At 42.4% G+C, this 24690-nt stretch overlaps 2 protein-coding genes and 1 pseudogene across 2 annotated transcripts; 1 reads left to right on the top strand and 2 right to left on the bottom strand.

The window, feature by feature from the left end:
* Positions 1–2970: 2970 nt before the first annotated feature.
* Positions 2971–3987, bottom strand: LOC128021662 (trace amine-associated receptor 13c-like). Its single transcript, XM_052608974.1, has one exon. The coding sequence runs from the start codon at positions 3970–3972 to the stop codon at positions 2971–2973; it is 1002 nt and encodes a 333-aa protein (XP_052464934.1). The 5' UTR covers positions 3973–3987.
* Positions 3988–7431: 3444 nt separating this feature from the next.
* Positions 7432–8493, bottom strand: LOC128020623 (trace amine-associated receptor 13c-like; annotated as a pseudogene).
* A 10192-nt stretch (positions 8494–18685) lies between these two features.
* LOC128020622 (trace amine-associated receptor 13c-like) lies at positions 18686–23110 on the top strand. Its single transcript, XM_052607238.1, has 2 exons — positions 18686–18719; positions 22059–23110. The coding sequence occupies exons 1-2, from the start codon at positions 18686–18688 to the stop codon at positions 23108–23110; spliced, it is 1086 nt and encodes a 361-aa protein (XP_052463198.1).
* Positions 23111–24690: the final 1580 nt, after the last annotated feature.

Below are 24690 nucleotides of genomic sequence, written 5' to 3'. Positions count from 1 at the left end.
CAAGACTTTTTGCAATGGCACCTTGGCTGGTTTAGGACTGTCATGGATGAGTAAAGATGACAATAATAAAAAAAACTAGTGGGTGGCAGCAAATCCCTGTTTTATTAAATTATTGATTGATTTGAATGGTTCAAACGATTGATTCAAAACATCAGATTCAATTAGAAATTAAACAAGTGAATGGACTGTTTAATCACTTGCTCACATGATTCTTTCAAAAACAGATTCATTCAAGGAATGAAACACCGTGTTGCTAGACATTGTTGTATAAAATTATTAGCATATATGTGTGCAGATATTTAGACAAGTACATTGCTTGTGCAAAGAATATAAAAATATAAAACTCATACATGGGTTTCTTTTCTTTAATTGCTTGAATTATAAGGGCATCATAACTGTATTCTAAGGCTTCATTGCGATTGGATTCTCAAGACGTGTTTTTGTTTGTTTTTTGAAAAGTCATTGACTCAATAATGTCAGCTCTACTATCATCTCTCAGTCCCTCACACATAAAGCACAATGACATTATCTCAAGGGAATGTCTTTAAATTATAATGAAAGAAAAATCACCTTCTGTTGCCTTTTTTTAAAGAACTTCAAAAAGTTGCGCTTGAAAATGATGGAAACTTCCTTCTGCTTGTTCTCAGCTTGTTAAAGTACCGAGTCCTGACTAGCCAATCACCATTATTTAGTTCATGAATTATCATAAGTTGATAATTGTCTTAACATTTTGTCTGAATACTGTATTAAATGCACAAGTAGTTTTGACTGAGACATATTTTTATAATTGTTGGAAACTTACATTTAAATACAAATTCCATATAGCTTGGATCAACTGACTCCTTCTCTACATAATAATATGATTTTAATATGACCAAGTCACATTCTCAGATTTGGTCTCAGAATTCTTTCTCACTGAACCATCCAAAACATGCTTTCCACCCTTCATCTGAGAGTTTATAACTTTCACTTGTTGTTGTGCAACCCAGAAGCTCAGTGACTCTCCATTAAAAATGTATCATGAAGCTGCACTGAAGAATCAAAGTATCCATCACTGATTACAATTGTAGTGTTATAGAAGGAGGAGCAAAACCTGCTGAGAAAAATGCTCACTAAACTTTTGGTCATTGTTAATTCCTGTGGATACATTAACAGTGTAATGATATTAACTCCATAATCATCGGGAAGAAGGAGGCGGGAACCGGCGCACAAACAAAATTAAACTTTAATAACTCCAAATAAACACAAAACAGCACACCAGCCCCTCATGGACGACTGGTGCGCATAAATAAAGAGCAAAACATAAAATAATGTCCCAGGCCTGGTCCTCTCTCGTCCTTCACGGTCTTCGCTCCAGTTTTATATCCTTCCATGTCCTACGTGGGACTCGAGACCGGTGGTGGGGCGCAGGTGCAGCGCATCTCCAATCACTACACCTGGCCTCACTCCTCGTGCCCACGTCTCTCGGCCCCGCCCCACTCTACATACCACTCAGCTACATACCAATCAGCAGCAATACAAATGTAATTACTGAGAAATGGAGAAAAAGGCTGGTTTGAGTGTGAATATTCTTGAAGTGAGAGATGGAGATGATCACCAGAAACACAGTACCTTGCGACAGCAAAAAAATAAATAATAAAAAAATATATATGGCAGGAAAGCAGTAAATTTAATAATGTAAATTTTGAGATTTGGGCCTATTTGTCTTTTTTGTAAAGTGTTGTTTCAAAGTAGTGAATGAGTACATCCAAAAATTTACTTTTAAGTGTGTTTACTGCGCATTACCTAATTGCATCTGATTTAAATTTAGATTTAAATTTCAGTACTTCTCTTAAGAGCCATTTTCTCAAAATTAGTTTTATTGATATTTTGTTCTCATGCACTGAGTCAGAAATATCCACTTCAGCAACAGTTAAATACAACTTACATCTTTTCAGACTTATTCCTATCCATACTCTGAATGGCTTTTACAATGGGGATTGTTCACATTTTATAAAAACACACACACACACAAAACAAAACAAAACTATCTTCTGATTTAAGAAGAGATCAAAGGAATATCTAACATCCCCTAATCAAACAAATATGCCAACAAAATCTGGCTAATCCATTGATAAACTTTCCATTCTGAAAATGTATGCAAATTAATGCATATTTTAATAAAATGTTTAATAAAATAAAATGTTTCATGATACTTGGCAGCGTCCATAAACAGGGTGATGTGAATGAGAAATGTGTGCTTTCATCGAGTGTATCAGGATAATATTTTCAGCTATTAACAACTTAAATTCTGCTTAATAAACATTAAACACAAACACAGCTATCAACATGTTAACATGTTTCAATGTTAAAAATCATCTCATCCAAATAAAAAAAATAAGGCCATGATAAGAACATAGAATAAAACACAAGAGTATAATGATAAGTAATTGTTTAATGAATGTCTCCACATTAAAATCAAACCAAAACGTTAGAACTGTATGTTAGCATTAGAAATTGTTCTTTATGATTTTGGTTTTGATGAACCACCATGATAATACATTTGACACTTCCAAATACAGTATTTCTAAATGGCTGTACTTTTTTTGTCATTGTGTTTTTGATTTATTTCAACTCGGATTCTGCACGACTGATAAAAGTGAAGCATAAAATACATAATATAATAATTTATTTCATTAGATTGGAGTTATGTGATTCTTACTTTATTTTTCTAATAAGCTAATGCAACACAACTGAAAAATTACTGTTAAAATAAGCTTGCCTAATTGTTAAATTCTGATAAAATCTGCATTTGAACAGAGTATAATTATAAAGGAATGATACTCAATGAAACAAACTATACAATATTAAACTATATTTAGTGTAAATTAAAAGAATAACATATTATAATTATCTACCTTAGGACTTTATAACAATTGCATTTTATGTTAAATTGTTCTCAGAATGATGGCTTTATCAGTTTAATTACAATTAATGTTCTGTTAAAATATTGACCAGAGAGGATGCTGGCTGAAATATTTTTAGAGATAAGATGAGTTTAACTGTGTTTTTAAACCAGGGGTAAAATAAAGCATAGACCATAGGATTCAGACCCGAGTTAATATACACAACCCACATCAAAACATTTATGGTTGTGGAAGTGATTATTGATATAGAACAGATATAGTACGGAATCCAACAAAGCAGATAAACTGTGACAATGATTCCTAAAGTCAGAGCAGCTTTGCTCTCAGATTTCCTCCTCAATGATCCTTCCGTTACACATTTACCACTCCTCATCAGAGAGTTTATGACTTTCACTTGCTGATGTACAACATAGAAAATCCTCAAATATAAAGTTATGATGAGGATACAAGGGGACAAAAAAGACAAAATCAGATCAGAGACTCTCCATGCAAAAGTTAGTATAACAGAGCAATTGCCGTAACACACGTCTGTTCTGTGTGAAATGCTAAAAAATCCATTATTAATTGCATAGTAAGTGAAATAAGATGAAAAGCAAAACCAGCAGAGACAGATAGTCAATAAAGTTTTAGTCATGGTTATTTTCTGTGGGTACAATAAAGGGTAACACACAGCCACATGACGATCAACAGCAATTAAAACTAAATTACTGAGAGACACAGAAATAAGCAATTCAAGGATCACTGTAAACAGTCCACAGTAAGTATCTCCAAAGTACCAACACGTCTCAATCAGGTTTATGGCCTCTATGGGCATGACAATTAGTCCAATAAGCATGTCAGCCACAGCTAGAGAGAGAATGATCAGGTTGGTTGGAGTGTGAAGCTTCTTGAAGTGAGAGATGGAGATGATCACCAGCAGGTTCAAAAACACAGTCCATGCTGACAGCAATGAAAAAATCACATACATGATATTGTATTCATGAATGGAGTGTTTTCCCTTGATACATGATGAGTTGATGGCAGGAAAGCAATATTGAATCTCATGATGCTCTGTCTCATAGGCCATGAGTGAGTCTCCTGTTAGGAGTTTGTTCTGCTCTCCTTACTCTCCTTTCATTTATACAGTGTCTGGATCAGACTGACCAACCCATCTGCCGCCCACTCTGATGCTGCATAAGGAAGCTAATCTTACCAAGTTAATGAACACTAGGTAAATAAGTTTTATTTTAAATAAATCAATCAGTTAGTCAATCTTTGTGATGGTTCATGAATGCACTGTTTCCTGCTTGTCTCAGGTTTCGTCATGTTGATTGTTTCATGTGGGCGTTACCCAGTCTTACCATTCTGGGCCATCTACCATTCATGGGCTGCAGCCCATTCCAACGGCCTAGTTAATGCCCTGTCTTTCGTCTCTTGTTTGTCAGATCGTTGTTTGAGGTCCTCCATGCTTCAAAGAAACAGGGCTCGGGTGCAGGGGGAGAACATGACAATTATCATTATAAAAATAAAAACAATTTAGAAATTAATTAAAATATAATTATATTTTAAATGTGACATAAATATTTTTTTTTTTTTTTTCAACAATAGCAACAGTGTTTAAACATTAAGACCACTTTAGCCTGTAAACTCAATAATATATCTCTGGAAATAAATGTACAAATATAAATGTCAATAAAAAATGCATAATATACCTGACATCAAAGTGCAGTGTGAAGGATATGAATAACAAATGTAGCCTGTCATTTGTTTACATTGCAAAGGTGTTCAATTTTAGACAACTACAACAGTAATAATAATATTAATCACTTTATTCCAGTGTATCAGTTTTTTAAGGTTTTGTATCAATACTTAAGGTGGACTTATTGATTAGGTGCAAGAGTAGTAGTGATGGTTAAAATAATAGAATAATGCTGAAATAGTAAATTGAGCCTTGTTCCTAGATGGACAGAGAGTGGAAAGTAACAGATCAGATGAGGAGATGGAGATAGAGGAAGAAAAAGAGGGACATGTAGAGGCACAAATGACAGAAAGAGAGCAAGGGACAGCAAGCCAGGAGACAGAGGCTGGTGAGAAAGAGGAAAATGTAGAGGCACAAGTGTTTTCTATAGTTTTTACTATAACCGCTGTTCTTAATTATTCTGTAGAACAGAGAATAAAAAGCCATCAGGTTGGGACAATTTAAGTCATTTCAGATTCTGATCCCAGAGCTATTATTATTTTAAAGTTAAAATTGTCTTCTCTATTGTTTCTTTTTCAAAACTGCATCAAAGCATTTGCTGCTGTATCAATACATAATCATCCATATCGATACGCGAATCAGCAAGGAATGCATCACAATATATTGCTGTATTGATATTTTGAACAGCGCCATTTAAAGCCTTGTTCCATATGCCCATTTTATACTTTGAGCACCTGCCCCTCCAAAGGTCTCTGGACGGCCCTGTTCAGAGGGAGTGTCAGCCACATTAAAAAAGTGAATAGCTTAAGTCATTTGTGGATTAACCTGTTAACCTGATCCCCCATTATGGGACTCACAGCTGAAAGTGCTCTACCTAACTTATAATTGTAATAGTTTCCTACTTCAGTGTGTTACAAACATAATTGTGGTGTCTTTAGAAAGAAAACCCTTTGGGCTTTACTTTTTATCAACCAGATTTGATAGTGCTCAAAAATATTAAAAGTTATAGACACTGAAGTGCCTTGAAGGAAACCGATTCTCGAAGCCAGCACATTTCATTCCCTTGCCCAAATTATCCTCAGCCAAGGAGTGAGTGGTTACTGTAATAGATCGTGTCTTTCTGTTACATGGCTTCCTGGTAGACGTGGTTTCTGGCAGGGAACCCCAATTTGTGTCCAAATTTTTGAGGGTGTTTTGTAAATTAGTGGGAGCAACGGTCTGTCTTTGGGTTATCATCCGCAGAGCAACGGTCAGTCTGAGCGGGCCAACCAAGATTCAGAGAGAACGTTGCGATGTTTAGTCTCCAAGAATCCTTCTTTCTGGAGTCAACAACTCTCTATGGTGGAGTATGCTCTTAACTCGCAACCAGTGTCAGCAATGACTGCAAGACTCTGCTCCAGGTGAGGGCGCACACCAAGGCCAAGGACGATCGCCACTGGTCTAAGCCTCCCGTATACGTCATGGATCAAAAAGTGTGGCTTTCTACCAACAACATTCCGCTCCGTTCCGTTTCTAATAAGTTAGCTCACAAGTTTATTGGCCCGTTCCCTGTCACCAAGATTATTAGTCCAGTGACAGTCTTTATCAAACTACCTCCGGCATACAGGAGGACTATGTTATCCTGTTTTATGTTACTTGTGTGTCTGACTGTGTTTATTAAATATCCGATTTACTTGAATTTGCTTCCTCACCTTCTTTTGCCGTTACAGTAATCCTAAAATTCATGTCGTACTTGCATACTCTTTGTATGCATTTTGGTTAATGCGTGCTCAACTAGTCAATTGTTTCCGACAAGTATTCGATCACTCGACTAGTCTATGCAAGCCCTACTTCACAGTCATGTATTCTAATGCTTTGAATAAACTTGCATTAGGTATATTTTTTCTCGATGCACCCTCTTGTGGCCTCAGGAGAGAAGCCAAAAGCCTAACTGAAATTATGCATTTTAAATTTAAATATCATTTGGATTTTGATTATATACGTACAAAATTCAAATTTAGTTTTTAAGCCATTTTCGTACAGTTCATTTAGTGCCTCGCTCCTGTTTCTGTTGTTGGAGCAAATGTACAAAAAGTGTACAAAACTGTACATATCACTGATGTGCTGGAACAGTTAATTAATTGCCCCGTTCCTGTTGCTGTTGTTGGAGTAAGTGTACAAAATCTGTACAAAACTGTACATATCTTTAATGAATTGTTACAGTTAACTTTAGAGGTAGGATTGAGATTTACAGCTCAAAATATGTTTTTAGTGCTATATATTTTTATTTATATTGTATTTATTATTAGCATTTTAACATTTATTTTACGTGTATTAAAATATAAATGTTATTTAAAATGTAAATTACTGTAAACTAAATTAAATTAATCAGCACACTGACCTTTAAATAAACTAATTTATTTACAAAGCACATAAAATTCTAATTGACAAGTAACCATAAACATAATTCATAATTAAATATATATATTCAAAACCACACACTCTGCAAAGCATTTATCATGAACTAGAAGACTCTGTTCTGTATGCACAGTAAAAGAGAATATGTGGTCACATGGTTGAATGCAGTGTGTCTGTCTAGACCAATATATGATACATATTTACAACACACACACAGTGAATGAACATTAAACACAAACAAAACTATCAACATATTAACATGTTTCAATGTTAAAAATAATCTTAGCCAAACAAAAATAAGGCCATAACATGAACATAGAATGAAACACATGGGTATCCTACTTGTTTGTTTATTCTGTTAATGTCTCCACTTTTAATGTAAAACTCAAACTAAGACTTTAAAACTGTATGTTAGCATAAGAAATTGTGCTTTATTCTCTACAAAAATAATTAATGATCTTTAAAAATGTCCACAAGAGAGGATGCTGGCTCTAATATTTTAAATGTTAATATGTGTTTAACTGTTATTTTAAACCAGCGGTAGAATAAAGCATAAATAAGAGGATTCAGACCGGAGTTAACATACAAACTCCATAATAGAAATGTCACTGTGGCAGGAGATATTACTGTAGTACATGTTGCAGACACTATATAGGGAATATAGCAAAGCAGATAAACTGTGACAATGATTCCTAATGTCAGTGCAGCTTTGCTCTCAGATTTCCTCCTCACTGATCCTTCTGTTACACATTTACCACTCTTCATCAAGGAGTTTATAACTTTCACTTGCTGATGTGCGACATAGAAAATCCTCAAATATAAAGTTATAATCAAGGTACAAGGTAACAAGAAAGAAAAAAAAAGGTCAGTTAATGTCCAAGAAAAACTTATTTCTAAATAGCATTTTCCATAGCACACATCTGACCTTTCGGAAGCTGCAAAATATCTGCCACTAAGTGAATAGCCAATATTGTAGGTTGAAGAGAAAAACCAGCAGAGACAGATGCTTATTAAAGTTTTAGTCATTGTTATTTTCTTTGGGTAGAGTAAAGGGTGACACACAGCCACATAACGATCAACAGCAATTAAAACTAAATTACAAATAGATGTTGAGATGAGTAGTACCATGATTATCATAAAAACGTCGCAGAAAGTGTCTCCAAAGTACCAACATGTCTCAATTAGCTTGATGGCATCCACAGGCATGACAATAAGCCCTACAAGCATATCAGTCACAGCGAGAGAGAGAATGATCAGGTTGGTTGGAGTGTGAAGCTTCTTGAAATGAGAGATAGAGATGATCACCAGCAGGTTCAGAAACACAGTCCATGCTGACAGCAATGAAAAAAACACATATATGATATTGTATTCATAACTCGAGCGTTTTCCCTTGATACATGATGAGTTGATGGCAGGAAAGCAGTATTGAGTCTCATGATCCTCTGTCTCATAGACCATGAGTAAATCTTCTCCTGTTATGAGTTTGTTCTGCTCTCCTTACTCTCCTTTCATTTATACAGTGTCTGGATCAGACTGACCAACCCATCTACCACCCACACTGATGCTGTATAATGATGTAATTACTTTCTTTTAATAATTCCAAACTTGGTAGTCAAATTACTGTGCACAAGAGCCAAAATTCAAGGTATGGATCTAAATATTTTGATTTTGCATTATGTTATATCCACAGTGAAGTCCAAGAACATTGACCAGTGAAATAAAACTTAAAAAGGAGCACAGCTACAGTGATAGTTTACCCAGAATCATACTTGTATACATAGTTCAGCCATTTTCAAAATATATTCTATTGTATTGCCCAAAAGAAAGAAACAACATAAAAGTGAGTAAATTATGACAATGTTCTTTATTGGGTGAACTTCCTTTAAAGCTCACTGTAAAAATGGCTCACAAAAGAGAAGTTTGTACTAATAATAATCTCTAAGATTTGTTTGTAGATTTCTTTAATGATGTAAATGCATTGTGAAAATTGTGTGATAAGTGACAATCCTCTTTGGTTCCACATCACTTTTCACACTAGTTTCTGAACATCAAGCTTCACAAAATATTGATGTTTATGTCAAGTGTTAGGTCATAAATCTGCATTTGTCACTTGGACATAATCGATGGTTAATAGCGTATAAAGTTTCATCCTTACACTGCACATAATTTGTACATTCAGGATGTTTGGGGTATCCCCTGCCTCAGACAGACACCAGGGTTAAAAGGTGCCTTTGGTATTATTTTCATCTAAACCACTAGATGGCACAAAAACTTGGCCTAGCACTTTTTAAAAATACACATGTATTTTTGTCTGATCTGACACGGTCACGTGCAGCAGCACTGAGTTGATTCTCAGTTTGATTTTCAGTGTTTTTTTACTGTAATTATTTTAAGATAATTACAGTAACAGTGTTTAAATAAGGAAAGAATATGTAAAAGCAAGTGGTGGTTTCTCCATTAGGGCGACACACCTCCAAAGGAAAGGGAGGGATTTTTTTTTTCTTTTACATTTAACCACAGTGTTACGCTAGCTTATGTAAAAATAAATAAATAAATAAATGAGAGGCGGGACAGCTATGCCTTTGTCAGCTGAACTTGATTGACATCACGGTGAACGTTACTTCAGCGTAGATTAATTCTATTGTGTCATTGAAAGAAATACCATTAATACATTGTAGCAATTATGATAAAATAGGGATAAAATGGCAATTAAAGAATTAGGATAACCAAGCCCAAATTTAAAAATCAACAAGTATCTACAAAGGGCGGGAAGTCGTATAAACTAGGATTTTGGTAGAAGGACGTGGTATGAGCGGAAAAAAAGGCTAATAGGCTGTGAAGTGCTGATCTATAATATAGATTAGTGATGAAAAGTAGCTGATGCTTTATTCTGATAATTTACTGCTGCATTTTGTTCCATCGTGACAGCGTGACGGACATCACATGGACAACAACAGGTGTCACCGACATGCATCATCTCTCAGAGAAGGTGAAAAAACAGGAAAGAGCAAAGATGCATATGGATAGTAGAGAGCAGTGTAATATAAGTGAGTAATTTAAGTAAGCAGTCTAATGTAAGTGAGTAATGTGATATAAATGAGCAGTGTAATATAAGTGAGTTGTGTAAACAGTGATTTATGTGACTTCAACTATTTCTTATTAAACTAAAATTGAGGTAAAAACTTTTTTTTTTGGGGGGGGGGGGCATCAGTCTTCATTTCCTGCTGAATTGTGTTTACACGCATATAGAAACATAAAGAGAGCAAGAGAGTGATTCCTAATGTCAGTTAATTTTTAATTAATACTATAGTAGTTCAGTTCCTTTAACATCTTTAACTAGCCGTTAATTTATCAATTGAATGGGTGACCTATCCTCATTAATCATGCAGACATTTGCCCCTGTTTAATATCCTTAAAGGGGGGGTGAAATGCTCGTTTTCACTCAATATCCTGTTTATCTTGAGTACCTATAGAGTAGTACTGCATCCTTCATAACTTCAAAAAGTCTTTAGTTTTATCATATTCATAAGAGAAAGATAGTCTGTACTGATTTTTCCCGGAAAAACACGACAGGCTGGAGGCGTGACGTGTGGGTGGAGCTAAAGAATCACGTGAAAATCACAGACGTCAGGTGGTAAGAATCGGAACTCAAACGTAGTTTAGAAAACGTACTCGGTTACGAACGTAACCTCGGTTCCCTGAGATACGGAACGAGTACTGCGTATGGGGAAAAGCTCCTTTTTTCCTCGATACTGAAGCCTTTTTTCAATAACGCAGTGCAACTGCACTGCCATTGGTTTAATCTGTAAACTTTTTTAAACCAATGACAGCGCTGCGTAGCTGCGCGAGCCTGTGGCGATGCAGCGCGCCAAAGCCCGCCAGAATGGGCGGGGCGAATGGCTATATAAGCAGGCAATCGCCAGAGGAAATCAGGTCATACGACTGAAGCGACGACACTGAACCCGCAGCCTCGTGGCACGGCATATAACGCAGTACTCGTTCCGTATCTCAGGGAACCGAGGTTACGTTCGTAACCGAGTACGTTCCCTTTCGATACTTCACTCATACTGCGTATGGGGAACGAATTCAACCGCGCCGTGCCACGGTAGGGAACGACAAGACTTAACTTGAACACCCTGGGGTCCAGAGGATAAGTGAGAGGGCCGGAGCCATCGAACCCTTGACGCTACACTGCTGAGAGGGAGCTAGCTCCCTGGAGGTGGTATGATGACAGAGTCTGCTAGAGGCTGTCGTATCAAACCGAAAGAACCCGAGCATGCAAGGTCGGGATATCCAAGTTATAGAACCTGACAAAAGTGGACGGCGAGGACCAGCCGGCCGCCTCACAGATGTCCTTGATAGAGACACCACTAGACCAGGCCCATGAAGAGGCCATCCCTCTAGTAGAGTGGGCTCTAACTCCTATGGGGCACTCAAGGCCCATAGAGGAGTAACATAGAGCGATAGCTTCAACTATCCAACGCGAGAGGCGTTGCTTTGAGACCGAAGACCCTTTGGTGCGGTCACCAAAGCAGACAAAAAGCTGGTCAGATTGCCTGAACGGCTGAGACCGCTCAATGTAAATTCTCAAAGCCCTCACTGGGCAGAGTAAATCCAGCTCCCGCTCACCTGACAACGGAGGCAGAGCTGAGAGGGAAATTACCTGTGCTCTGAATGGCGTCGAGAGCACTTTAGGTACGTAGCCATGCCTGGGTTTTAAAATGACCTTAGAGTCATTGGGCCCAAACTCAAGGCATGCAGGGCTCACCGAGAGGGCCTGCAAATCGCCAACACGCTTGACCGATGCTAGAGCAAGTAGCAGAGCGGTTTTGAGCGTTAGGGGCCGAAGGTCAGCTGACCGCAGCGGTTCAAAGGGAGGTCCTTTGAGTGCTCCAAGGACCGTGTGAAGGTCCCAAGTGGGAACGGTAAGAGGGCGTGGGGGCTTCAACCGCCTAGCACCTCTCAGGAAATGCACAATGAGGCTGTGTCGACCCACTGATTGGCCAGCAATAGGAGCATGAAATGCTGCAATGGCTGCTACGTACACTTTGAGTGTGGAAGGGGTGAGACCCTTTTCCAGACGCTCCTGGAGAAATGACAGTATCGGAGATACATCACACTCAACAGGGTCTTTGTTTTGTGCTAAGCACCAGTCAACAAAGACTGACCATTTTTGGGCATAGAGGCGTCTTGTAGACGGGGCTCTTGCCTGAGCAATGGTGTGTAGTACGTCCCCGGGGAGGCTCAGAGGCTCCCATCGAGGGACCATACATGCAGAGCCCAGAGTTCTGGCTGTGGATGCCAGATTGTCCTGTTCGCCTGAGAGAGGAGGTCCCGCCTCAGGGGGATCGGCCATGGGGCTTTCATGGAAAGCCTGAAAAGCTCCGAGGACCAAACTTGGGTCCTCCAGAGTGGGGCCACTAGGAGGACTCTGTGTCTGTCTTCCCTGACTCGTCTGATGACCTGAGGGATCAGAGCAATCGGGGGGAAAGCATAAAGAAGGAGGCTGGGCCAGTTGTGGGCCAGTGCATCTGTTTCCTTTGAAAAATAAGTTGGGCAATGAGAGTTGCTTTCTGAGGCGAAGAGGTCGACCTCTGCCTTCCCGAAAATCTCCCAGATTTTGAGAACTGTCTGGGGATGGAGCATCCACTCGTCCGAGGGGACATTGCTCCGTGAAAGCATGTCTGCTCCCAGATTCGTCTTGCCAGGTATGTGTGTCGCCTTGAGCGATCGCAACCTGGGTAATGCCCATTCCAAGAGGCGCTTTGCCAGTGCGCAGAGGCGGCTGGACGAAAGGCCGCCTTGGTGATTTATGTAGGACACCACTGTCATGCTGTCCGACTGGACTAGGATGTGGCGCCCTTCCAAGATTGCCTGAAAGGATTGAAGGGCTCGTTCCACTGCCAGCATCTCGAGGCAGTTGATATGAAGATGGCTTTCTTCGTGCGACCACGAGCCGAAGGCTGGTCTGCCCTCGCACAGAGCACCCCAACCCAGGTTGGACGCATCTGTTGAGAGTACCGTCCTTCTGGAAACCGCCTGTAGGGGTACTCCACGACTGAACCAAACAGGGTTCATCCAAGGCTCCAGGGCTGCTAGACAGGCCTGGTTGACCCTGATGCGAAAGCGGCCGTGCCGCCAAGCATGAGGTGGGACCCGGAGTTTCAGCCAGTACTGCAAGGGCCGCATTCGTAGGAGGCCGAGCTGTAAAACTGGGGAGGCGGAAGCCATCAGCCCTAGCATCCTCTGAAAGAACTTCAGAGGGAAACAGGCTTTGTTCTTGACAGAGGCCGCGAGCTGCTGAAGTACAAGAGCGCGCTCTGGTGATATGACCGCCCTCATATTGACGGAGTCGAAAACTGCTCCCAGGAACGTAATACGTTGGCTGGGGAGCAGTGAGCTCTTGGCGAAATTGACCCTGAGTCCTAGGCACTGTAAGTGGCTCAGGAGCATGGATCTGTTGTGGTCTAGCTCGGTTCGTGACTGGGCTAGAATGAGCCAGTCGTCGAGATAGTTCAGAATGCGAATTCCCATCTGTCTCAGAGGGGAGAGCGCCTCGTTCATGCACTTCGTGAAAGTGCGGGGAGCTAGAGACAGCCCAAAGGGAAGGACTGTATATTGGTAAGCCACACCCTCGAACGCGAACCTCAAGAATCGTCTGTGATGGGGGGCTATCTGGATGTGAAAGTAAGCATCTTTCAGGTCCAGCGAGAAGAACCAGTCCTCGGGGCAAATCTGCGTGAGGATCTGCTTCAGTGTCAACATCTTGAACTTCCGTTTCATGAGGGAAAGGTTCAGATGTCTGAGGTCTAAGATGGGTCTGAGACCGCCATCTTTCTTGGGGACAAGGAAATAACGGCTGTAGAACCCCGACCCGCTGTCTGAGGGAGGAACTATCTCTATGGCTCCCTTCCTTAACAGCGTCATCACTTCGGTGCGGAGGACCTGAGCATCGTCCGGCTCTACCGAGGTGGGAATCACTCCGCGAAAACGCGGGGGTCTTCGGGCGAACTGCAGTGAGTATCCGTGTTTTATTATCCCCAACACCCACTTGGACACTCCGGGGATGGCCTGCCAGGCCTCGGCCCGCGTGACAAGGGGCTGGATAGTGTCGGATGGCAGACCGCTGATCAGGGGCCTGAACACCGACGAGTGTGGAAGAGGAAAAGTGCTCTCTTTTTGAAAATGTGAAATATTTATTGTGTTCGCCATAACAACGGCGCTTTGCGTGGACGCAACAACAGTGGGCCCAGGTCGCACAGCAGACAGGCGAGAGAGCTTCTGGGGTGGTCCGGCCGCAGCGGGACTTTGCCCCTTCCTCTTTCTTCCCCAACGATCAGGAGGATTTAGAGGGCGTCGGGTCCAGCACAATCCTTTGCCGGGGGCCCTGACGTCTAGGCGGTTTAGCGCGCCTAGTGGGGCGAGCTGGGTGCTGCTCCTTAGGGGGTGCCGCCTGGGGGGTAGAAGGGGCAGGTTTGCTCTGGTGCTGAGTCGGCGCAGTCCTGGGGCGACTCGGGGCAGAGGTGGAGCGCTTGGGCAGGAAGTGTCGCATGGCTTGGGACGACTTCTGTGCTGCAGTGAAGCGTTCTGTAAACCCTTCTACCGCTGGTCCGAAGAGGCCGCATGGAGAGACTGGGGCATCGAGAAAGGCCACTTTGTCGCTCTCCTTAATCTCTGTTAGGTTGAGCCAGAGGTGGCGCTCCAGCACAACCAGGTTGGCCATGGATCGTCCGATGGCCTGGGCCGTGGCTTTCGTGGCGCGCAGAGCCAAATCAGTGGCGCTGCGGAGGTCACGGAAAGCAGGTTCACTACAGCTAGACTCATCCAGGGAACGGAGAAGCTTTGCCTGGAACACCTGCAATATGGCCATGGTGTGCAGAGATGAAGCGGCTTGGCCCGCAGAAGTGTAGGCCCTGCCAGCCATGGCAGAGGTCGTCCTGCAGGGCTTGGAAGGAAGGGCTCTCTTATTTTTCCACCCCACAGCCGCGGGGGGACAGAGGTGAGCAGCCACGGCCTCATCCAGGGGCGGCAATTGCTCATAGCCCTTCTCCTGAGAGCCATCTACTGAGCTGAGAGCTGCAGAGGAAGTGCGTAGGCGGGCCGAGTAGGGGGCGCGCCACGACTTTGTCAGCTCGTCATGAACCTCAGGGAAGAATGGGGCAGGTCGCTGGCGGGGGGCCTGGCGGCGTCCTGGCAGGTACCACTCGTCCAGCCTGCTGCGTGTCGGCTCTTCAGGGGGGGCCCACTCCAAATGGAGTTCCTCAACAGCCTTGGAGAGGATGCGGAGAAGCTCGGCATCCATCCCAGCTCTGGCGTCGATGGGCTCCAGTGACGGCAGGTGGGTGGGGTCAGAATCGCCGGCCCAGTCCTCCGTTTCAGAAGCCGCGAGTGACATGGAGTCGTCAAGCGGCTCGTCCTCCGATCCGCCAAAAGAGACGAGGTCGCTCGCTTCAGCCGAGGGACGCTGCTCTGGGTGTGAGAAGAGGACAGGGGACGGCTCTCTCATTGGAGAGGGTGAGGCATGCGGGCGCTGAGCCGGCGTGAGCTCACCCAAATCCGGGCGCTGGGCCCCTCTTCCCCGCTGTCTTTTCCTGGCCGGCTCGCGGGAGGAAAAAGACGGGAGGGCGCGAGGGGCGGGATTACTTTCATTAAAGAAAGCAATCCGCGAGCGCAGAGAGGCGAGACTCATGCTTTCACAAAAGCAGCATGAAGTCTCAGTGAGTGCAGCCTCAGCATGGGGCTTACCCAGGCAGAAAACACACTCACCATGGCCGTCGTCCTCATGCAGAGGGGCTCTGCATGTGCCACAGCTGTGGCGCGGCATGGCCGTCGCCGTTAAAACGGCGTTAGAAACGCTCTTTTAGAGCGGTGAAAACCGCTGGAAAAAGCTCTTTTAGGATCGCCGGATGGCGGCAGGAGATCGCTGAGAAGCGGCCGGAAGCGGGAAGCGGGCGGCCCGAGATCGGCGCTGAGAGCGGCTGTCTGCGAGTACGCCGGCGCTGCAGGCGGTCGGCGGTCTCAGCTGGTCCGCTGCGGTGCCTCTTCGACGGCGAGAGCTCGTTCCAGGCGAAGGCGTTCAGCAGAGATCCAACGAAGTGAAGTCGTCGCTGAAGGAGTAAGATCTGATTTCCTCTGGCGATTGCCTGCTTATATAGCCATTCGCCCCGCCCATTCTGGCGGGCTTTGGCGCGCTGCATCACCACAGGCTCGCGCAGCTACGCAGCGCTGTCATTGGTTTAAAAAAGTTTACAGATTAAACCAATGGCAGTGCAGTTGCACTGCGTTATTGAAAAAAGGCTTCAGTATCGAGGAAAAAAGGAGCTTTTCCCCATACGCAGTATGAGTGAAGTATCGAAAGGGAACTAGTCCCGTCCGAATAGTGTTTTAGATGCAGTTTGGCACCATGGCATCAAAATCACTGATGAAAACACAAATTTCAAAAATGAAAAGAGTTTTGTCTATCAACATTACTGTTGACACAAATTTGGATTTGGTAATAATCGGGCCAGAAGTCTAGGAGTTTGTAAAAAAATAGGTTTTCAAAGCAAATATCTAAATTATAGCCGATTATGGCATGATTGTTATTTATGTTCTCAGCATGATACAATGGATCTATCAAGAACAGACTCATGACAATAGCCAAAACTAATAAAGATAATAAATAAATAATAAAACTAATAAATAGAAATATAAATTTTTATTGTGATTTTTGAGTGTCTCAGGGCATGGTGCCAATGACACATACTGAGTTTCAATGATATACTAATGTGTTCATAAAATATGGAAATTTATGACAAATTTCTAAATGGCTCATGCCCAAAAAGGTTAACATGGGCATGGCTCGACTCAGTATGTCACACTTAACCTGAAGAGACCAGTCTTGTGATTTTTGACTAAACCGTTCTAAAGTTATAATCTAAAATTCCGATTTTTTTTTTTTTTTTTTTTTTTTATCTCCTGACCACTACATGGTGTGCCAAATTCATATCTTTATTGCAAGTGGTTCTATAGTCTGCCATAGACTCAAGAGCCAAAAAAAGAAGAATGCCAGGGCGGAGCAGAAGACCACCACATCCATGCGGCCAGAATAATGGGAGGACAAAACTCTGTTAATCATGGTGTTTATACTGGATTCCAGAGGATCGGTGCTGACTTCACTCTGCTCATGAAGATTATTGGTGACTTGCATTTGTTCATGAAGATCCCCGGTGACTTGACTCAGTCCTTGAAGATCCCCGGTGACTTGACTCAGTCCTTGAAGATCACCGGTGACTTGACTCTGTCCTTGAAGATCACCAGTGACTTGTCACTGTCCTTGAAGATCACCAGTGACTTGACTCTGTCCTTGAAGATCACCAGTGACTTGACTTGACTCTGAAAGGTCAACGGTGACTAGCCTTGTCTCTGGAAAGTCCATGGTGACTACTCCTGACTCTGGAAGGTCAAATGTGACTAATCCTGACTCTGGAAGGTCAATGGTGACTAACCCTGACTCTGGAGGGTCAACGGTGACTAACCCTGACTCCAGAGGGTCAATGGTGACTAACCCTGACTCCAGAATGTCAACGGTGACTAACCCTGACTCTGGAGGGTCCACGAGCACCTGACTAGAGTCAGGAGGGACAACCGGAACCTGACTCAACTCTCGAAAGTAAACAGGAATCTGACTTGACTCAGGAAAACCCACTGTAACTGCCATCCTCTGCATTGGTTCTGGGCTGACGGCCATGTTGCGCAGCGGCGCTGGATTGGTGGCCATCTTATACTGTGGTGCTGGCTCAGCAGACATGACGTGAACAGTTTTGGTAATCTCTAGGATCTTTGATAGCATGGAGAAATAATCCAAAAATGTCTCTGCGGCCATCTTAGGCATTGGCGCTGAGCTGGCGGCCATCTTGCACCGTGGCACTGGACTGGTGCCCAATTTGTGCTGTGGCGCTGTGCTGGCGTCCATCCTGCCTCGTGGCGATGGTTTGGCGGCCATCTTGTGCTGTGGCGCTGGGCTGGTGGCCATCCTGTTTCGTGGCGCTGAGCTGGCGGCCATCTTGTGCTGTGGTGTGGGGCTGGCCTCCATCTTGCCTCGTGGTGCTGGGTTGACGGCCATGTTGCCTCGTGGCGCTGAGCTGGCGGCCATCTTGTGCTGTGGTGTGGGGCTGGCTTCCATCTTGCCTCGTGGTGCGGGGTTGGTGGCCATGCTCCGTAGCGGCGCTGGGTTGGCGGCCATCTTACACAGCGGTGCTGACTCAGTCGATTTGCACCTCCTCTCCCCTCTCTGTCCACAATGGGGAAACGGCGGCTCCCATCCGAACCCCGGGTCAACGGGAGGGCACAGTGGAGATCGCTGCCGGACCTTCTCTCGACTACTCCCTACTGAGCGACCTCCCCTGGTTCCATGGAACACTACCAGGCGGGTACCCTCAAACCCATTCCTCACCCGCTCAGTGACTGGGAAGGAACTATGGTAAGACATACCGCTGGATCCTTTTGGATGGAGTCCTCCTGTAATGATTCGACGACCAGTGAAAAACACAGGGAGATGAGAGATCCAATCGCAGGTATGTTTATTGGGATAATCCAAATTCATCGTCAGACAAGCCAGGGTCAAAACCAGAAATGCAGTCCAAACAAACAAAATAACAAAACAAGGAAGGGAACCGGAAAGGGAAGGAAATGGAACGGGAACTCAGAATGTGAGAATGGAGGAATGTCGGGGAACGAGAAGACTGAAACATCGAAGGGTAAGGACTCCATACAAACAACAGGGAAAGACAGGTATTTATAAGGAGACTAATGACAAATATTTCCTGCACCTGGTGCAATTATCTGGAGTGCAATTACTGTGAAGACAGGACCAGACTAGAGGAATTATAGTGCCTATGGTGAAGTGAGCTCACTAGTGGACACCCAGGGAAACAGAGACTGACAGCGTGACACATCTTCACAAAGCTAAGCAAAGTTTTTCATTTTATTGCCTAGTGCTATTTTGGCAAACATGCTTCAGACATTGCTCATTGTACAAAGCTAATTTTCAGTTATGTTTGCTCATAGCCCCGGGCCAGTAGCACGAGGCCAGAATAGCACAGGATTTCCACAGTGGAGCTTGAAGCACCGCTGCACGTCACTAAAACACGCCCTGTATACGCCTCTCAGAACAACGTCATGCAACCTCATCATTTCACCATCAAAGAGAAGTTATCAGAAAACTAAGAAATAAGTCACTGGAACATGCGCGATCACAAAACAAACATGATAAAAGCGGCAGTTTGTTTGCATGCTTTGTTATATATTCAAATTCAAAAGCATCGATGTTTTAACTATAGAATTGATTTAATTTATCCGGACTCAAAATTAATCACACATAAATACACTTATTTCTATTTTATTTATTTATTTTTAACGCTTATGAAAATAGCCTGCTTATTCAGTCGAGTCTGTTTCTGTTTATTAGCCACAGTATAGCCGTCATATTTAGAATGAATGATAATATCTCTATTTTTATAAAAGTAAAAAAAAAACAAAAAGAACAAAAAAACATTATTAGGCTATATTCTTTTATGATAGGCAACGTGAGATAAACTCTCGAGACGAGGCTTGTGACAGATAATATAAGTTACTTAATAAATACACGATTGCGATAGAGATTGTGATTTCTTCAAGCGGTTATATTTTACCATGTTTACTATGGCAATGTTAATGTTTAGCGTGCATATCTTTTTCATCGCTTATAAATATTTCTGCCTTGTATGGTGATTATAATCCACATTGGATCAAGTTATTTCAAACACTTGCTGCTAACTAAGAGTGAGTTTTGACCTCAACTTATTTTAAAACTTCTTTAATGCTGCTGTTAAAGCATCTTTCTGAAATTATCCGCGCTGATGCTCTCCAGACACGGGGAAACTCCGCCTTTGTTCATAACCCCTCCTCTAGCCCCAGCTGGCCCGCTTTGGCCCAAGGTTTTCGTCGGGCCAAAAAACCCTGGCCATTGGCCCCCGAGGAAGCCCCGGCGAGGCACGATCAAGCCACGGAAGTGACTGTGGAAACGCGACTGGCCCTGGCACGCACTAGCATGCCCGGTCTTAGCTCGATAGTGGAAACAAGGCTATTGTCAGTGTTGTGCGTTTGCTTAGACCTTTGTTGTCATAAACAAGTGTGTTCAGCTGAATTTGATTTCCGTTTTGTCGGGTATAAAAAAAGGTTAGTATACTGTGGTAGCGGTCACGGCATTACTTCTATTATTAGTCATTCAAAGCTTAATCTCATGGTCTTAACAGAGACCAGGATCAAACCAGAGGACACTACTTCACCTGCAGCACTCTTCAATGATTTCTCATTTTCACACTACCCCTGTTTGACTGGAAGAGGTGGAGGCACTGCTTTGCTCATATCTAATGATTGGAAATGTTATCCTTTACCATCTTTGGGTATCAACAGCTCCTTTGAATCTCATTCAGTTACTGTTACCTACCCTCTTAAAATACATTTTGTAGTTGTCTATCGACCCCCAGGAGCACTAGGTAACTTTTTGGATGAATTAGATATGTTGCTCTCAACCTTTCCTGAGGATGGTACTCCCATAGTTATTCTTGGAGATTTCAACATCCACCTAGATAAACGTCTGTATGCTGATTTCCCCACTCTGCATGCCTCTTTTGATCTCAACCGAGTGTCATCTACTGCTACTCAAAAATCAGGCAACCAACTGGACCTTATTTATATGTGACACTGCTCTACTGATCATGTACTGGTTTCTCCATTGCACACATCGGATCACTTCCCTTACTCACTCTTAACCTCAAGATGGTCCCTGAAACATCACTTACCACTCCACATGTCATATTTCGACGTAGCCTACGCACACTTACACCCTCCATGCTATCTGCAATGGTTTCATCTTTACTTCCTTCCCCTAAACTCGTAGCATCTTTTGATGCAAACAGTGCTACTGATACTTTCTGCACCACTCTTACATCTTGTTTAGACACTGTTTGCCCCTTATCTTCCAGGCCAGCCCGTAACACCCCTTCTGCCCCTTGGTTATCTGATGGTCTACATGAACACCATTCTAAGCTTAAAGCTGCTTAACTGTAATGTGTATCAGTCACTCCTATCTTCCTTTTCTGCTAATGTCTCCACTGCTAAAATGACATACTACCATAAGAAAATTAACAGTTCGTCTAACTCCACTACTTAAGAAACCCACCCTCAACCCTTCTCTTTTAGAGAGCTACAGACCAGTTTCCCTTCTTCATTTCATTGCAAAAACACTTGAACGAGCTGTGTTCAACCAAGTCTCTACCTTTCTCAAACACAACAACCTCCTTGACAGCAACCAATCTGGCTTCAGAAGTGGACATTCAACTGAGACTGCCTTGCTCTCAGCTGTTGAAGCTCTAAGACTGGCAAGAGCGGAATCCAAATCTTCAGTACTTATCCTGCTTGATCTGTCCGCTGCTTTTGACACGGTTAACCACCAGATCCTCATATCAACCCTACTGGCAAAGGGCATCTTAGGAACCACACTTCAATAGTTTGAGTCTTATCAGATAGGTCCTTCAAAGAATCTTGGAGAGGTGAGGTGTCCAAGTCACAACATCTACTGGGGTGCCTCAGGGCTCAGTTCTTGGAACACTTCTTTTCTCTGTCTACATGGCATCATTAGGTTTTGTCATTCAGAAACATGGCTTTTTATACCACTGTTATGCTGATGACACTTAACTCTACTTCTCATTCCATCCGGATGATCTGATGGTAACATGTGTATGTGTGTGTAAAGACCTCTAACACTAGCTTGCTCTATTCTTTTTCTATTCTATCTGTTTTCTTATTATTTATGATATTATTTAAAAGCCCATGCTATGTGTACTGTGTTAACCTAGCTTGTTATAGCACTTATATATCATTGCTCTTTTTGTTGTTTTTGATTGCTTCCATTGTCCTTCTTTGTAAGTCGCTTTGGATAAAAGTGTCTGCTAAATGAATAAATGTAAATGTAAAATGTAAATGCAGCATCAGAGTGGGTGGTAGATGGGTGGGCCAGTCTGATTCAGACACCATATAAATTAAAGAATAGTAAGGAGAGCAGAAAAACTCCCTAACAGGAGGAGACTCATTCATGGCATATGAGACAGAGGATCATGAGACTCAGTACTGCTTTCCTGCCATCAACTCATCATGTATCAAGGGAAAACGCTCTAGTCATGAATACAATATCATCTATATGTTTGTATTATTGCTGTCAGCATGGACTGTGTTTCTGAACCTGCTGGTGATCATCTCCATCTCTCACTTCAAGAAGCTTCACACTCCAACAAACCTAATTATTCTCTCTCTGGCAGTGGCTGACATGCTTATTGGACTAATTGTGATACCTGTAGAGGGCATCAAGCAAATTGAGACATGTTGGTACTTTGGAGACACATACTGTGGACTGTTTGTGATCACCGTTAGGTTGCTCCTTTCTACATCTCTTTGTAATTTAATTTTAATTGCTGTAGATCGCTATATGGCTGTGTGTTACTCTTTACTATACCCGCAGAAAATAACAACAACTAAAACTTTAATAAGCATCTGTCTCTGCTGGTTATTCTGTTCAGTTTACAATATTTGGTATGTAATTAGTAACGGATATTTTAACACATCAGATAAAACACTGTGTTATGGCCAGTGTATTGTTTTGATAACTAATGCTTGGAAATTCATTGATTTGATCTTTTCCTTTTTATTTCCATGTACTGTGATCATCACTGCATATTTGAGGATATTTTATGTTGTGCAAAGGCAAGTGAAAGTTATTAACTCTCAAATGAGCGGTGTAAAATGTGTAATGGAAGTTTCAGTGAGGAGGAAATCTGAGAGAAAAGCTGCTCTGACATTAGGAATCATTGTGACAGCTTATCTGCTTTGCTGGATTCCATTCTACATCTGTTCTCTAACAAAAACCACAGCAATCTCTTCCACTTCTATGACATTTCTAACATGGACCTTCCATATAAACTCAGGACTGAATCCTATTGTCTATGCTTTATTTTACCGCTGGTTTAAAATATCAGTTAAATACATTCTAACTTTTAGAATATTTCAGCCAGCATCCTCGCTGATTGACATTTTTACAGATTATTATTCATGATTTACAGTGGGGATTTAATTTTTATTTTCTTTTGAACTAAAGCAAAACTTTGAAATTACAGCATGTGTGAAATGTCAACTTATCATTTACTCTCAATCATGTTGTAACAAATCTGACATTTTTAAACAGTAAAGGAGAGGTTAGGCAGGAGGACTTCTTCCCCATTTCACTGAACAAAACCACTTTCATTGTACAAATCAAAATTAGATGAACATGAATGGTTACTGAGGCAGATAATGCCTAATATGCATTTTTTTCCCTGTATAGTTCACAGATAAGGCAATACTAGAGTCTACTGTGAAAAAAGACAATTCCAAGATGTGAACAAAATAGTAGAAATGTGAAATGTTGATAGAACTTAAATACATTTATTTCTTTAAACAGTGAAATATATTAATAGAAAGTAGTTCAGTGTCATTAAAATGGAATGTTTTAGCTAGGATGTGTGTATGCTGTGTATTTATATGCTTATTAAAGTATCTTGCTATTAGCTCAAATGCTCAAAAACATGCAATCAAATCATGTGCAATGATTCATACTGCAGCAGGTCTGCAATAGCTACCAGTTACAGCTTGTGTAAAGTTCAATACATTGATGCTTGCATACAGAATGGCCATGGGTTCCGCAACAGTGGACGACCGAATTTATTTATTTTTTTGACAGCTGATGCTGATATCTTGGCAAGCAGGGGGGCCGATAGCCGATATAAATATATGCTAGCTGAGGTAGTTTTTCAAACATTTTTGTTCACTGTCCCTTTCTGGTGATATGATCGTCTCAACCAAATCCAATCAGCAGAATCCCTGACAATATTCAATTAATAGCTAAAAAATAAAATCTCTTCCACAAGCACTTAACTGCATCCTGTTGAAAAAAATTAAATAAAAAATCCTCTAAGCTTTCAATATTCCTTAATCCCTCCCTGTAAAAGTTACAATGCCAGGAAACCTGCTGGAAGAAGATAAGCGATCATATCCTAACTAAAGGAACGGCACTAAAGCAAGCCAGACCTCCAGCAAATTAACTGTTCATACCCAACACACGGGAGGAAACTGGCTCCACCCAGAGCTTATAGAATCACGCAAAAGTATTAGGTCTGCCCAGCCCACAGCTCTGCAGATGTCATTCCATTTGGAGTGATGCCCAGAAGGAGGCAAAGAGCTGCTCAAAGAGTCTCAAAGAGAATACAAAGAGCTGCTTAAAGAGTCTCCAGCACTGGGTGCATTCCACATATATGCACAAAGCATGAACATGACAAAGCAACATAAGGGCTGGATCTGCCTCCTCCAAGGGCAGCACTTGCACATTCCCCACCTGGTCCCCAAAGGGAGTGGTGGAAACTTTGGGCACATAACCGAGCCGTGGCCTTAAGATAACATGAGAATCAGCCAGCCCAAACTCAAAGCATGATTTGTAGAACTTAGTTGCATTGCTGAGTCAAATCATCTGAATTAGCCAGCGAAATGGATTAGGGAGCGCTAACCAGGCCCCAAAACAGCGAGCAGGACGATTCCTGACATACCCATGGTGGGGTAGCAGAGGGGAGGGAAAGGGCCCAACCCAGGAAGCATGGCGTCCTG

Source organism: Carassius gibelio, chromosome A10 (genome assembly GCF_023724105.1).
Source record: "Carassius gibelio isolate Cgi1373 ecotype wild population from Czech Republic chromosome A10, carGib1.2-hapl.c, whole genome shotgun sequence".
In the NCBI taxonomy this organism is placed as follows: domain Eukaryota; kingdom Metazoa; phylum Chordata; class Actinopteri; order Cypriniformes; family Cyprinidae; genus Carassius; species Carassius gibelio.
The sequence above is the reverse complement of the archived record's forward strand: the minus strand, read 5'-3'. Positions and strand labels throughout refer to the sequence as shown.